This window comes from Gobio gobio (genome assembly GCF_949357685.1).
Source record: "Gobio gobio genome assembly, chromosome: 12".
Lineage (NCBI taxonomy): Eukaryota > Metazoa > Chordata > Actinopteri > Cypriniformes > Gobionidae > Gobio > Gobio gobio.
In genome coordinates, this window is record NC_137105.1 from 23,439,475 (window position 1) to 23,453,904 (window position 14,430).

The window sequence follows — 14,430 nt, forward strand, 5'->3', positions numbered from 1 at the left end:
ACATCGCTAATCGAGAGCATGGCTAAGTAATGGACAGACCATTTGGGATATAAGGTTTCCACTGAAGTTAGAGAAGGGACACACGCGCCGGGTTCATTCTGTGATGTGTCATGATGTGTTTGTTATGTCGATACGTCTTGCTGTCATATAAATAATGTGACGAAGTTGTCATAAAATCGAACAACTATTTAGACAGAGGGACGCGCATTCTGGATGGACTATTGAGGACAGCCTAAACCTGTGACTTTACGAGACCCGTAACTGATCAGAGCGCATTGATTCAGCACATTGATTCTGTCAGGTAGGTTCAAACGTCCGTAATGAAATTTTCTGTATTTTTTTTACACGAACCACACAACAATTCCTGCTTTTCATTTAGTTCACAAAACACCTGCTGGTCGATTTCTTTATGAATACACTCTGCATATGGACTGACATGACATCCCTATTTCTCTCTCCAGAGATGCAGACGTTCGTGAAAGGAAAGCGAGTTGGATATTGGCTCAGCGAGAAGAAGATTAAAAAACTCGGTTTCCAGACCTTTGTGGATTTGTGCAGGTGTGTAAAAGCGCATCTCAGCGCCAGTCTATACAAAATACATATGGCAAGTGGTCTTTATGTTCCTTTAAACTAACTAATAGCCTAGTATAAATGTTGTACAGAGCAGTAAGTTATGCAGAATTGACCAGGCGTTTTTAATTTAATTATTGAGTTTAATAATAGCTACTATTCACTTCGGAATAATGTGTTTCATTTGTTGCTGATACCTATTTACTTTATTCACGTGGAGCTAGTAGCTATTTCCTTGAGATGCAATCTATCCCAAGTGTGGCTGGTAACGTTTCTCGCTTGTTGCAAGTGCTTTTTTTTTTACTTGTCATATTTCAAGAATTCTTGCTAGTAAGAGTAAAATGGTACTAGTAACAATTGAATACATACCAGCCTAGCTACTAGCACCTGTTTAATTGCTGCTAGGAAAATTGGGATACTTTTTAAATAGTTGAAATGAGATATAAAATGAAGATGAAATATTTAGGATATGTTCTATTGTGAATCACATTCAAAAGTGTTAAATTAGAAAAATGCTAAATAAAAACGTTTTCACTAGTGGTCTCAGACTACTGAATATCTTGAATAACAATGGAATGGTTATTTGATAGCGTTGTGATCTAATAAATAGTTGCTAGCCTATGATTGAAAAAATAGTAACTTTTTGGATTGCTTTCTAGACTACTAATTAAAAAAACTAATGCTAATAATATAAAATATTTACTAGTTAGTTTTAAGAAATAAATGTTAAAACTGCTTGCTATTTAATATTAGCAAAATAAGATATGTAGGCTATTTCTGGGGACACATGACTTCTGGAGAAGTGTCAAAACATGAGTGTACAGAGTTTATATGTATGAATTACAAATTCAGTTATAGAGAATTGAAACAAGTGGGGCTTATAGAAATAGTGTTAGGATATAGGAAACATGATTCATCTCAACTCTTCATGACCTCTTGCCTCATCAGTCATCAACACAGTCTCAGTCACTTTACTGTGTCATTAAATGTAATCACTCATTACATATAAAGCTATTTCTTCACTATTTCTCACTATCATTTCTATTCTATTTTTTACGTCAATGAACAATCTTCTCTGAAAAAATGTAAATGCAACTCTCTTCCTGCAACCCTCCACCCCCCCCCCCCCCCCCCCCCCAATAAACCAGTACTCCAATGGAAGTCAGTACAGATTTGAAATGTACCTACACTCTCATTTTCAACCATAAAAACATGGACATCCTTTGTCAACTTAGTCAATCTACCAGTCATTTGCTATTCGAGGGAGTCCCTGCTCCTGATTTTTGCGAGATTGCTTATAAAAAAAAAACTAACTTCTAACACTGTCCTGGGATTCTCATAATTAGATGGCAATAAAACCATCTGTGGTATTGTTGGTCATAAAAAGACAAAGGCCTGAACAAAGTTCATTGGTTACCTGGATAAGCGCCAGGTAGTCGGACACTCTTCAATTCCACAGACTTAGAAGTAACATTGCTTGCATATCTGTGTAGACTCCATGCATTCCTAAGAGTCAGCAAGATTGTGCCTGTTACTTAACTGATTCAAAGCTAATTCATGTGTTACCTAGGTTATTCAGTTCAATTCTGCACTGCATTGGCATCAATATGGCTGTAAAGCCATAAATGTTCTGTTTGCTGAGGGAGGCATGGACATGCCTTAGATGTGTATCTGTGTGGATGGTGTATTGTGCGTAGGCTACATTTCTGAGTGAACGTTGCGCATTTTTGAATTATTGTAACATGATCTTTCTTTCATGAGCACATTTTAGCCTACAGATAACCGGTTTGCAATGGGATTTTACATAAGCTTGTGCAACTTGTTCAGTGATTTGTTATTCTTTCTGACTGGCTTATTTGTCTTGGGACTTAGACTAAGATGTTTTCACTTAGTTCTGAGGATTTAGAAACGAACTACTGACTCAGCTCTACTGATAAACTGCCTCATAGTGCGTCATTTATTGGGTTTGTCAGTTGTTGAAAACAATGTGCACTTAGTTATTTTTAGGGTCTTTTAAACTTGATGACCTAAAGCTGCCTAACTAACTTATGAATTTGCAAAAATACAGAAATTCTCACAACACAAGAACTTATCAGTCAAACACATTGTTAATTATGTGCATCGTCTGGAAATTGAGAGGAATGCTACTTAATTTTAAGCATGCTTGTGTATTTGTTTGTCATGCTTTCATGTTTTTTTTGGAGAGGGAACTTGGAGAATTCTGTCCTATTTGTGTGAGAAACAGCAGTCCAAAGCTAAAGGGGATTTTATCTGTCTTGTTGAGTGTCGTCGTCCTAATTATTTGTCTCATTGTGAAGTTCTCATTATTCCAAATTCAATAAATGTTGTTTATTATGAAAGTCAACAAAGAGTTCCACATGGAATCGATATAAAATATTCATCGTTTGTTCCTATTTTTTTTCCCAGGAAACAAGGCATAGAGATTATCCAGGTAAGAGACCCTTTCAACATTTTTCTTTCTTTTATATGGCTTTTCCATGACACAAAAAGCCTGTCCATTAATGTGAGGTCGCTGCCACAATACACTTGTCAGCATCTGTTCTAAACATTACAAGCATGGCTTTCAATAAATGAAAATGAAGCTGTTATGCCTGGGGTAACTTCATTTGAAAATATCACCACAACATGCTATTACTGTTACGTGCATTGCATTACTAGACAACTATTCCCCTTTATATGCAGTTGGAATTCTACAAAAAAAAAATCATAATAATAATAATGCCTTATTATTAATGCTCATACTGTTATTGCATGAACTTTTTTGTGGCTCTTTTACTTATCTGTGCCATTGAATAAATGCCAGTAAAAACAGCTTTATAGAGACTTTTTTTTGCGTCAAACGGTTCTCAGCCAGGGCCTAATATAGCCTAACATAACAGAAACTTAAGTTTGCCTTAAAATTGCATGGAAATTGCACTGATTAGCCTTTTCTTGGCTAATAGTTTGTATCAGGCTGATCAGTCTAAGCTGATACTTCCGCTTATCAAGTAATTCTATAAGGACATGCTGAGGACATTAGTGCAGGATAGCTGAGTACACAGAGGTCTTTAAGTCTGGCATCTGTCCTTGCTTAATCTAGCATGCTTTTCTTCAGTAAAGACTGAGGAGAGTTTTTTGAAGAGTAGGCTAAACCCAATCTGTCCTTTTTGATAACAATGACAATGTAAATTTTGTTCTAGTAAAGAACACCTGGCTTTGTCAGCTACTGGAGTATTGTATTTTTGTCTTCTACAGATGTCCTTAGTTTCCTACAAAAACCAACATTTTCGTACAATTAGTACTCCCGTTTTAAGTGCTGATGAACAGAACTTGACTTTTCTCAAGTTAGACCATCGCCATGTTTGCTCAAGGATGAAGAGTTAACAGCATTATGGGTATCAGATTAATGATACTGTTGCATTTGTGGCACCTTTCCTTTGCTTCACCTTGGCATTGATAAATCATCAGACGCATGATTCACAGAGATGTAAAAGCCATTTAAATTTATAGCGTGACAAGTTTAAGACATTATTAGGATTTTGTGTGAGACCAAATTCAAAATCTGTGATTTAAAAATCTATTTAAACTTTCAGATTTAAAAGAGACATAAAATGAAGAAGTAATATTTAGGATATGTTCAATTGTGAATTGTATTCAAAAGTATTACATTTGAAAAATGCTAAATAAAAATATTTTCACTAGTGGTCTCAGACTTTTGGACCCCTCTGAATCTAATGCTTTATCTTGGAGTAAATGACTGGCTCTTTGTTGTACTGTTTTTAGCGGACACATGAAGACAGTATTTGCGCATTCCAGTAGAACATGCCCTTGTCAACCATGTTTATATTGTGGTGGCCCTGAGATACGTAAGGGCCTCTTATAACAAACTAAGCTGGTTGAAGTGAAAATGAGGTGTAGATTTGCTTTGCAAGCATAGAACTCAAGGCATATCATTGGTTCAAAAAAAATTATGTTTATGGACAAACATTGTTCTTTACTGTTTTGCCATGGAAAGTGCATTAGTTATGATAAAAATTCTGGGAACAGTCACCTTGTTTTATTTTGGGACTTGCATGTGAAGGCTGATAGACTAAACCAAGGTCCTTGTTCCTTCATTCTGGTACTTTACTAGAGTCAGACCATTGTCAGTGAAGCTGTCTGGATGAGTGAAACCCTGAGGGCTTTTCTCCACTCCCAGGATGCATAAAAATAACCTTTTGCTATCCAGCATGTAGGGTGTGGATACCAAAGAGAGTAAAGAATGGACTTTGACCTGTTTGCATACAATAGGCTACCCAGCTGCACCCAGTCATAGATTTTATATGGTCTCTAAAGTAATTAATCTAGCAATATCAGTCCATGGGTTAATCATTTTAAACAGGGGGAGTGTCATTAATTTGATAATGTGATCATTAAATCATCAAGTCACTAAAAGCGATCATGGGGAGATCACTTCATGTCATCACTTATTTGAAAATTAATATTTTGAATGTCTTGCATGATTTATGGCTCTGGGTAGTGTATTTTCTGTGGGCAAAAAACTAAAAAAAATTCATATTCTGCCTTCTCTTGTAAGCCTGTCCTACTTTGCTTATTAAACTACTGCAGTTTCAACATGTCACCATAGGGATAAGATAATTACACTTTCTCAAGAACATATACCACACTCGTTTTAAAAATATAATGCCCCAAGGGTCAGGAGAGTGACAACATATTCTTATTACAATTATAAATTGTAAATTGTTGATGATTTTTATATTTTATCAAACATTTGGGGTCAGTAAGAGTTTTTTAATGTTTTGAATGAAATATTGTATGCTCACCAAGGCAGCATTTATTTGATCAAAAATACATAACAGCGTAAAATATTACATTTAAAATAAGTTTTCTATTTGAATATATTTCTTTTCACAGGGCCCTTCAGGAATTGTTCGATTAGGCTGATTTGGTTTGTTTAAAAGAACATAATTTATTAATAAATAAATCTTTTGTAATATTATAAATGTCTTTAAACTGTCATTTTTTTTTATCAATGTAATGCTTCCTTGCTAAACAAAAGTATTAATTTCTTTTTAAAAAATCTTGCTGACCCCAAACCTTTGAATGGCCGTATACAGTATATACATATTGATAACATTTTCTTTTTTACTTTTTTTTTTGTATCGTGGGGACTCGTAATTGATTAAGCCACTCAGTAATCAATTTCGCACAAGCCAAGAAAAAGTAGGACTTTTTGTTTGCCATCACCTCCTTGGTTTACACTTAACTTGGTGTAATCTTGGCATGCCCCTCACTGTTTAACAGAAGTTAACAGCAAGTTATATATTTAGTTCTGTTTTTCAGGAAGAAGAGTGTTAAATGGGGGGTGGAAATAGAAGAATGATAATAGCAAAGCAAATAAGGCCTCAATATTTCCAGCAAGCAATATAGCTCTTTACTTTAAAACACTAAGATAACATTAATGTGATGTAACGCATGGCTGTCTCATGCTTTATATCAGATGATGTGTGTATCAGCTGAGTATCCACTACAAACAGGAAGTAGAGGGGTCTTCTCTCTGAATTGTCATGTGTGGAATCTGTGTGTCACTTTCTGTGTGTCATCTTCTTTATTCTTAAGTCTGTTTTCGCAAAATGTTTCACAATATAATGTTTCCAGACATTGTAATTGAAAACAGAGCTATTTAGAGAATAAGCCCCTTAGGATTACCAATTTCTCTGTTTCTGGGGGGCCGGTGCTGCCTTTGAAAGAGCAAATCTGGACTAGGTCTAAGTATTTTAAATTAAAGTGCACTTAGGGATGCCCACATCCCCTTTTAACAGCCTAGGTCATGTACAAATGCCTCTGACGTTTGACGAGAACAGTTGTGGTCTGATCCAAAATAAATATTTTCTCATCCCCAAAGGTTAAACCCAAAGGGACCACATCTGCTTTGTGCCCCAAGCAGCCATTCTCCATGTTGGTGACATGTAAAGCCTTCAGAACACATTGTACTGTCTTGTAGATTGTTCTTGTACTATTACCATCTTATTTATGAATCTGATTTACTGTGAATTTAGCTTTCTAATGAGTTTCACACAGCCACGTTCCATTTCCCTTATATCTGAGAGTCACATTTATCTACCCTTAGGGATTGTGTCTAAAAAACTGAAAATGATCCACAATCTGGTTTGACAGCACACATCACACCTCACAATTTGCATCATGTCATAAATGTCTGTTCTTCAAACATCCCCCTTGAGCAAACAAAGTATTTAGGAAAAACCGGAATTTCAAAAATGTAGGAATGCTTTCAACCTGTTCAGATGAATTTGCTAAAGCTTATTATCATACTTATTTTCTTACAAATAATACTCTGACAAATACAAGAAAAATACATCTTTTGCCTGCTCATATATTGACATATGAGTTCTCCCAGATGGTTATTGCTAAAAAATGTCTTGTGGATGTTTACTGAGCTCTTGGCCTTGTTCTCCCGGTCTAGCTGGATCTGAGCCAGCCAATAGAGAAGCAGGGACCATTTGATGTCATCATCCACAAGCTGACTGACCATATTGTTGATGCTGACCAGAATGTCGCAGAGTCTGTGCTACTTCTTCAGGGTGTTCAGGTAACTAAGCAAATCAACTCAAGTAGCCATAAATCTGTCATGTTTCAATCATTTATATGAATTTCAGTTGAATATTCCATGTATTTTTCCAGGACTACATAGATGCTCACCCCGAAACAGTGATTCTGGACCCTCTTCCGGCCATTCGTACCCTGCTGGACCGCTGCAAGTCATACAAGCTAATCCACAAACTTGAAGACGGCATTCAAGGTCTGTCTACAGCACAGATGCACAAAAATACATGTACGTGATGTAATCACGCAAAGTACAGCTGTGATAAATACAGTTATTTACGATGGGCAACCCATTCATAGTAGTATCCCCTATTTCAGATAGGCCCGCCCCTAAACGGCATGTAAAGAGAGTACAAATTGTGATTGGTCACTTTACATGCCAGTTAGACATACTCTTTCCATTTAGGTGGGCAGGAATACGTTGGATATGGACTAGATCATTGACAGCATTTCCACTAATTCTAAATGTTGCTAAAGGGTTCTATAAGCCAGGCGTTTAGATCCTCCTTTGTTCTTCAGGGGTGAACCATCACGAGGAGGGCAGGTTTTTGCCTTTGCGCAGGGGAAGTGTGAGGCTTATGGAGGGCTTATGTCCTAAAGCTGCTGAGTCGTTCATTCTTTGTGCTGCTTGCACACTGCATTCACCGGCCACAGAAAGAACAGGAGGCCCGTCGGCTCACTACAAGCCAACAGAATCACCAGCTGTGAGAATGGCGTAGTGCCTAAGGAATTCCATCACAATCTGAACTCATTCTAAATATTCAGCCTAAACATTTCCACACATACACTGCCGTTCAAAAGTTTTTGATCTGTAAGATTTTTTAAGTTTTTAGAAGAAGTCTCTTATGCTCACCAAGGCTGCAGTTATTTTATTAAAAATACAAAAAAAAACAGTAATATTGTGAAATATTATTGAATTGTAAAATAGCTGTTTTCTATTTGAATATTTTTTTAAATGTAATTTATTCCTGTGATGCAAAGCTGAATTTTCAGCATCACTACTCCAGTCTTCAGTGTCACATGATCCTTCAGAAATCATTCTAATATGCTGATTTGCTGCTCAAGAAACATTTATGATTATTATCAATGTTGTTAACAGTTGTGTGCATTTTTTTCGGATTCATTAATGAATAGAAAGTTCAAAAGAACAGCATTTATCTGAAATAAAAAGCTTTTGCAACATTACAGTACTGCCGTTCAAACGTTTTTTTTTGTTTTTTTGGGGAAAGAACTTAAAGAAATGAATACATTTATTCAGCAAGGATGCATTAAATTGATCAAAAATGACAGTGAAGACATTTACAATGTTACAAAAGCTTCTATTTAAAATAAATGCTGTTTGAACTTTCTTTTCATCAAATAATCCTGGGGGGAAAAATGTTTTACACAACTGTTTTTAACATTGATAATAATCATAAATGTTTCTTGAGCAGCAAATCAGCATATTAGAATAATTTCTGAAGGATCATGTGACACTGAAGACTGGACTTATCATGCTGACAATTCTTTGTCAAAAGAGCTTTGTCATCACAGAAATAAATTACATTTTAAAAATATAATCAAATAGAAAAATTATTTTACATTTTAATAATATTTCACAATATTACTATTTTTATGTATTTATATATATAATTCTGCACTCCCAGTATATATTAGGCACGTTGATTTTCTGATCAAATTTTTTTTCCAGGCACATTTGACCAATTCCAAACCACAGTAATCCTAATAACTACTATTGATTTAGTATTTAATAATGTATAAGTGATATATAATTGTTCATGAAGGCTGGAAATGAAAATCACCTTATATTCAGGTGTGCAGAATTATTAGGCATGTTTTCTTTTACAGATAAATTGAGCCAAAAAAGAGATTTAACTCAGACTGAAAAGTCAAAAAGTATTAAATGCCCATGAGAAGGATGCAATACTAATGCAATACTAGACATTGCAGTTAAGGCATGACCATTGGACAGCTGTACCACTGTACCATAGTACCACTGTTTGAAGAATTCATCTTCCAGAATCTGGCAGTACGTTTTGGGAGTTCATTTTTAGTCCATCTCTGCAAAACGGACTTCAGGATGGACTAAAAATGAACTCCCAAAACGTACTGCCAGATTCTGGAAGATGAATTCTTCAAACAGTGGTACTAGAGGATGTGGTGCTGGTCCTTCAAGAGTCACTCTCAACCTATCTGTCCATAAAGCCTATAAAAAAACCTTCTTCATGTATTTTACAACACTTCAGCTTGTGATTCTTATTTAGTGGGGGTCATTTTTTAGGATTCTTTACCTAACTGAAGTCTCTGAGATCCTGACACCTTCACTTCTGGAGACTCCAGGTAGGTTGCAGCTCTGGAAAATGGTGGCGCTGGAGACTAAAGGGTTCCTGATGGTTTCACCCTTAATTCTTCACCTTAATTCTTCATTCTTTTGCAGTTAACAGGTGTCTTTTCTTCACCACCTGTTTTTGTCAGATCCTGCTGACCCAACGAGCATTTCACTGTCCAATGGTCATGCCTTAACTGCAATGTCTAGTATTGCATTAGTATTGCATCCTTCTCATGGGCATTTAATACTTTTTGACTTTTCAGTCTGAGTTAAATCTCTTTTTTGGCTCAATTTATCTGTAAAAGAAAACATGCCTAATAATTCTGCACACCTGAATATAAGGTGATTTTTCATTTCCAGCCTTCATGAACAATTATATATCACTTATACATTATTAAATACTAAATCAATAGTAGTTATTAGGATTACTGTGGTTTGGAATTGGTCAAATGTGCCTGGAAAAAAAATATGATCAGAAAATCAACGTGCCTAATAATTCTGCACTCCCTGTATATATATATAAAAAATAAATGCAGCGTTGGTGAGCATAAGAGACTTCTTCTAAAAACTTTAAAAATCTTACCAATCAAAAACTTTTGAATGGCAGTATAGGTATTTACAAATATACTACTGTTCAAACGTTTGGAGTATGTAAGAGGTCTTTTATGCTTACTAAACTTATACTGTATTTATTTGATCAAAAGAATATTATTACATAACTGGTAACTGACAACTTAACTGTTTTATATTTTAATATGCTTTAAAATGTAATTTATACCTATGACGACAAAGCTGAATTTTTGTGAAAACCGTGAAAAAAATATCCAGGATTCTTTGATTAATAGAAAGTTCAAAAATAAGAACAGCATTTATGTGAATAGAATCTTTTCTGTCACTTTTGATCAATTTAATGCGTCCTTACTAAATAAAAGTATTCATTTAAATAAAAAATAAAAACTTTAGAATGGTAGTGTACAGGGGGGGGGTTCAATTTGCGTTATTTTAGAATTTAGTACAACATTTTCATTACAAATTATAACATCAGGGTCAAACAATTAATTAAATGAATTAAAATTACCATTAATTATAGAATATCTTATTTGGTTTGTCCCTCTTTTCCTATAATGGCAGCCACAATCCAACTGCATAAACTCCACATGTTTGAGTAAACCCTGATAATGATATTTAAATGGCTTTCAAAATTGTTCAGGGGAAAATCTCTTGTATTCAGGTCAGAGAAGCCGGTGTTGTCCAATTGAAACCATATCATCAATGTTCTTCCGAGAGACGTGTGGGTAGAGGAGTGTCAGCTGAATGTTAGTGTGAAGTTAACCATCCGCCCCTATCTCTAAGAAAGAGACGACTCTGTTTAGGATACAAAGGGAGTGACTATTTTCTCGGGCCCATTCACTAGGCAACCGCCTCTATGGCTATTAGCTTATGAAACAACACTGCAAGGAATTCTGGGAAAAGAAAGATAACAGCTCATATACCCTATGTTTTACACAAGATTCCTTTCTAAATAACTCAATTGCCCATACATGCATGTTTGGCTCTATCAGCAATTGCCATCAATCACTGATTTTGTTAAATTCGACACATTTTTCCATGAGCTAATGGACTGCTAGTCCATATGATTAGGTGACAACACGCTGTCGTGGTAATGTTTGAATCTAAAACAAGTACTGCATTACGTGACTTACATTTATGTTCTTACTCATGGGATTTTCAGTACAGCTCAACACTGAGTTAATCTTGAGTCAGTTAACTTGTTTGTATAAATTGGTGCTCATCATGTGGCTTAAAATTAATCATAATCAAACCATATCCCCAAAAATTCATACCCATATCACATGAGTGCAATTAAGTTGATCTCATACATAACTGTCACACACCGCATTGCTGTGTTCAGCGTTTGTGGCTGCTTTAAAGGTTACTGCCTGTTTGATCAAATGGATTCATGTTGCTTGTCTAGTGTGAAATGTGATGCTTTATATCGCTGAGCCACTCGACAGAAAAAGATTGTTTTTTGAGGGGCTATAAATAGACTCCACTTTCGCTCTTGGAAAAGAAGCTGTTTATAAGATTTAATTGATGGTTGCAGATCAAAAGCGGGCTGAAAATTCACAGATACCTCAACGGTTTAGTTTGAAATGTTTCCATGGATTCAGTAGTAATATTATCCAGTAGAAATTGTCGTCATCACTTAAAATGTGTGCAGGCTACACATCATTAAGATCCCCGTCCAAACTTAGTGTCTACAAGGATTTATGCTCAGGGTGTGCTGGTTAATCTTGTTAAGATGTTGTCGTCTGGCCTGTTAGAGAGAGAAAGTGAGATGAAATCAAAACACATCGAGGAAAACAACTGGGATTTCATACACCACCTTTTTTATATATATATATATATATATATATATATATATATATATATATAATATACAAATATCATGAATCATTCAATAGAGTCGCACCATGTGACATTTAAAGGGATAGTTCACCCAAAGATGAAAATTATCCCATAATTTACTCACCCTCAAGCCATCCTAGGTGTTTACGACATTCTTCTTTCAGACGAATACTATCAGAGTTATATTAAAAAAATGTCCTGGCTAATCCAAGCTTTATAAATGGCAGCCCAAAATTTGCTCAAAAAAGTGCATCATTATAAAAATAAATTCAAACCAATCAATTCGCTTCAGAAGGCCTTTATTAACCCCCCAGAGCCGTGTGGAGGAAGTAAGAGGGCTGGATGGATGCACTTTTTTGGGCTTCAAATTTTGGGCTGCCATTCACTGCCATTATAAAGTTTAGATTCTTTTTTTTAATATAACTCTGATTGTGTTCGTCTGAAAGAAGAATGTCATAAACACCTAGGATGGCTTGAGGTTGAGTAAATTATGGGATTATGTTTTGGTGAACTATCCCTTTAATAACCTTGCCATGTCAAATTATTTGATATTGTTAACTTTGGTTTGTCCTAAAGAGGTTTTTCAAATATTAAGCAGTGAAGTTTGTTAAAAAAAATATTACAAATAATTGTAATAAAATGTAATAATAATAAAAAATATATATACATTTTTTTAAAATAAAAAAATATATTATTTTTTATGTATTTTTTTAATGTAAAGTTTTTCAGGATTTGTATCACCCTGACATTTTTCTGACAATATCAAAAACAATATATAGGTTTAAAATGATTTTAAACCAGAATTTAAGAAGCATGGTCACCACAGAAGAGGTCTATCAAGTGGTTGTATGTATGAAATGCATTTTAATGTGTGTTTTCTGTAGATGACCGAATCTGCTCACCTCCATTCATGGTTCTCAAGAGTGAATGTAACACTGAGACTCTGGAGCAACTCCACAAACACGGAATCACATTTCCTTTCAGTAAGTTTGTCATTTCAAATCAGCAGTTATCTTCATGACAATTTACATACATCGATTTGCATTCATGGCTCATCTCATTCTGAACTGGGGTTTCTCTCAACAGTCCATTTGACTTCAAATGAGCTGTTTCCTATATATTTGCTCATGTGTGCTGGAGCGACACATTTTCACACTATTTCTGTTTGATTGCAGTCTGCAAAACCCAGGTAGCTCATGGCATTAACTCCCATGAGGTAAGATGACACACACCCCAGACTTTACTCTTCTGTAACCTGCACTATTTTTCATATCTCTTACGTAATAAGTTACAGATAAGTACTGTAGACAACAGTGTTATTCAGATCTTTTACATAAGAGGTGCTACATGGTTAGTTAATCATTCATTTCTAACGTTGAATGGTGTCTCTTTAAAATGATTAATTTTGGGCTTGAGTATGACAACTTTTTATGCAGGATTTGAAATTTAGTAAAGTTAGAGAACTGAAAAGTCCTGTTTTTAAAATATATTTATTTTGCTATCGCAACAGTCACATTTCCCTCCTTAGGACCCTAGTGGAAAAGAAATATTTAAAATACATTTATTTCATACTAAGTATAGTACAAATCAATGAACATATTTACTGACATATCGCTTGAGACTTACTGATATAAATATTGTATTTAAACTTTATTTGGAGCATTTCTTTCAATGCACATTTCTTAATATTAAGCTTAAAATGTGTTTTAACATCACTATTAGTAAGGATAGTATGATCACTGTATAATATCAGTCTTTAAATGCAAGATATTGAAAGTATATCTAAAGTATACTAGTTTCCATTTACTTCAGTATATCTTTAGTTGGACCATTTAGCAGATTATAAGTATTTACATTTAGTATACCAAAAGTACAATTGCAGGGTATTTATATTAAGTACAAAAATATGTGAATGTATTTGTAGTATACTTAGCATAAAATAAAGGTATTTCAAATACATTTTGGTATATTTATTTTTCACTAGGGGAAGTGTGATACAAAAAATTCTCTATAAAAAAAAAACCAATTGTGTATTTTCATGCATCCCCTTCTAAAGAAAGTGTCATCGCCATAGCTCTCATTGCACTGAATCACAAGTAACCCTGCTGTCCCAGTGGATGATTAACAGGGGTGCAGCCTCTGTTGCTATGGTGACCATATCTTTGATTCACAGTGACTAATGTACAGGCAAAGTCTCCAATCACTGGCATTCCTTCAGAATACTGCTTGAAGACACTAGTAACTCTGTTTTATGGTTTATGGTGTTGACATTGAGGGGTGTACTAGATTAATGTGTCACCACTGACTGCTGAATGACTGTGTTTGTTCAAACAGGTTGATGGTCATGTGTTTTATGACTGTGAGCACATAGGTTTACTTAGTTAAAGGAGATAAAAGGAACATACATGGATGGAGGGGGTTTTGGTGTGGCAGTTTTAGTGTCGTGAGAGTACATACACTTTATTTGACTTTTCTCGTTTGCTTCTTTCATTTCAAGA

At 35.0% G+C, this 14,430-nt stretch overlaps 1 protein-coding gene across 1 annotated transcript in view; it reads left to right on the top strand.

Moving 5' to 3' along the window:
* The window catches only part of itpk1a (inositol-tetrakisphosphate 1-kinase a), a 21,391-nt gene continuing 6,961 nt past the window's right edge, over positions 1-14,430 (top strand). Inside the window, exons 1-7 of the mRNA XM_079831651.1 lie at positions 1-301; positions 462-558; positions 2,998-3,022; positions 7,055-7,180; positions 7,273-7,390; positions 12,817-12,915; positions 13,108-13,148. Coding sequence (XP_079687777.1) covers positions 464-558; positions 2,998-3,022; positions 7,055-7,180; positions 7,273-7,390; positions 12,817-12,915; positions 13,108-13,148 — 504 coding nt within the window. The 5' untranslated portion in view covers positions 1-301; positions 462-463. The remainder of the gene's footprint in view (positions 302-461; positions 559-2,997; positions 3,023-7,054; positions 7,181-7,272; positions 7,391-12,816; positions 12,916-13,107; positions 13,149-14,430) is intronic.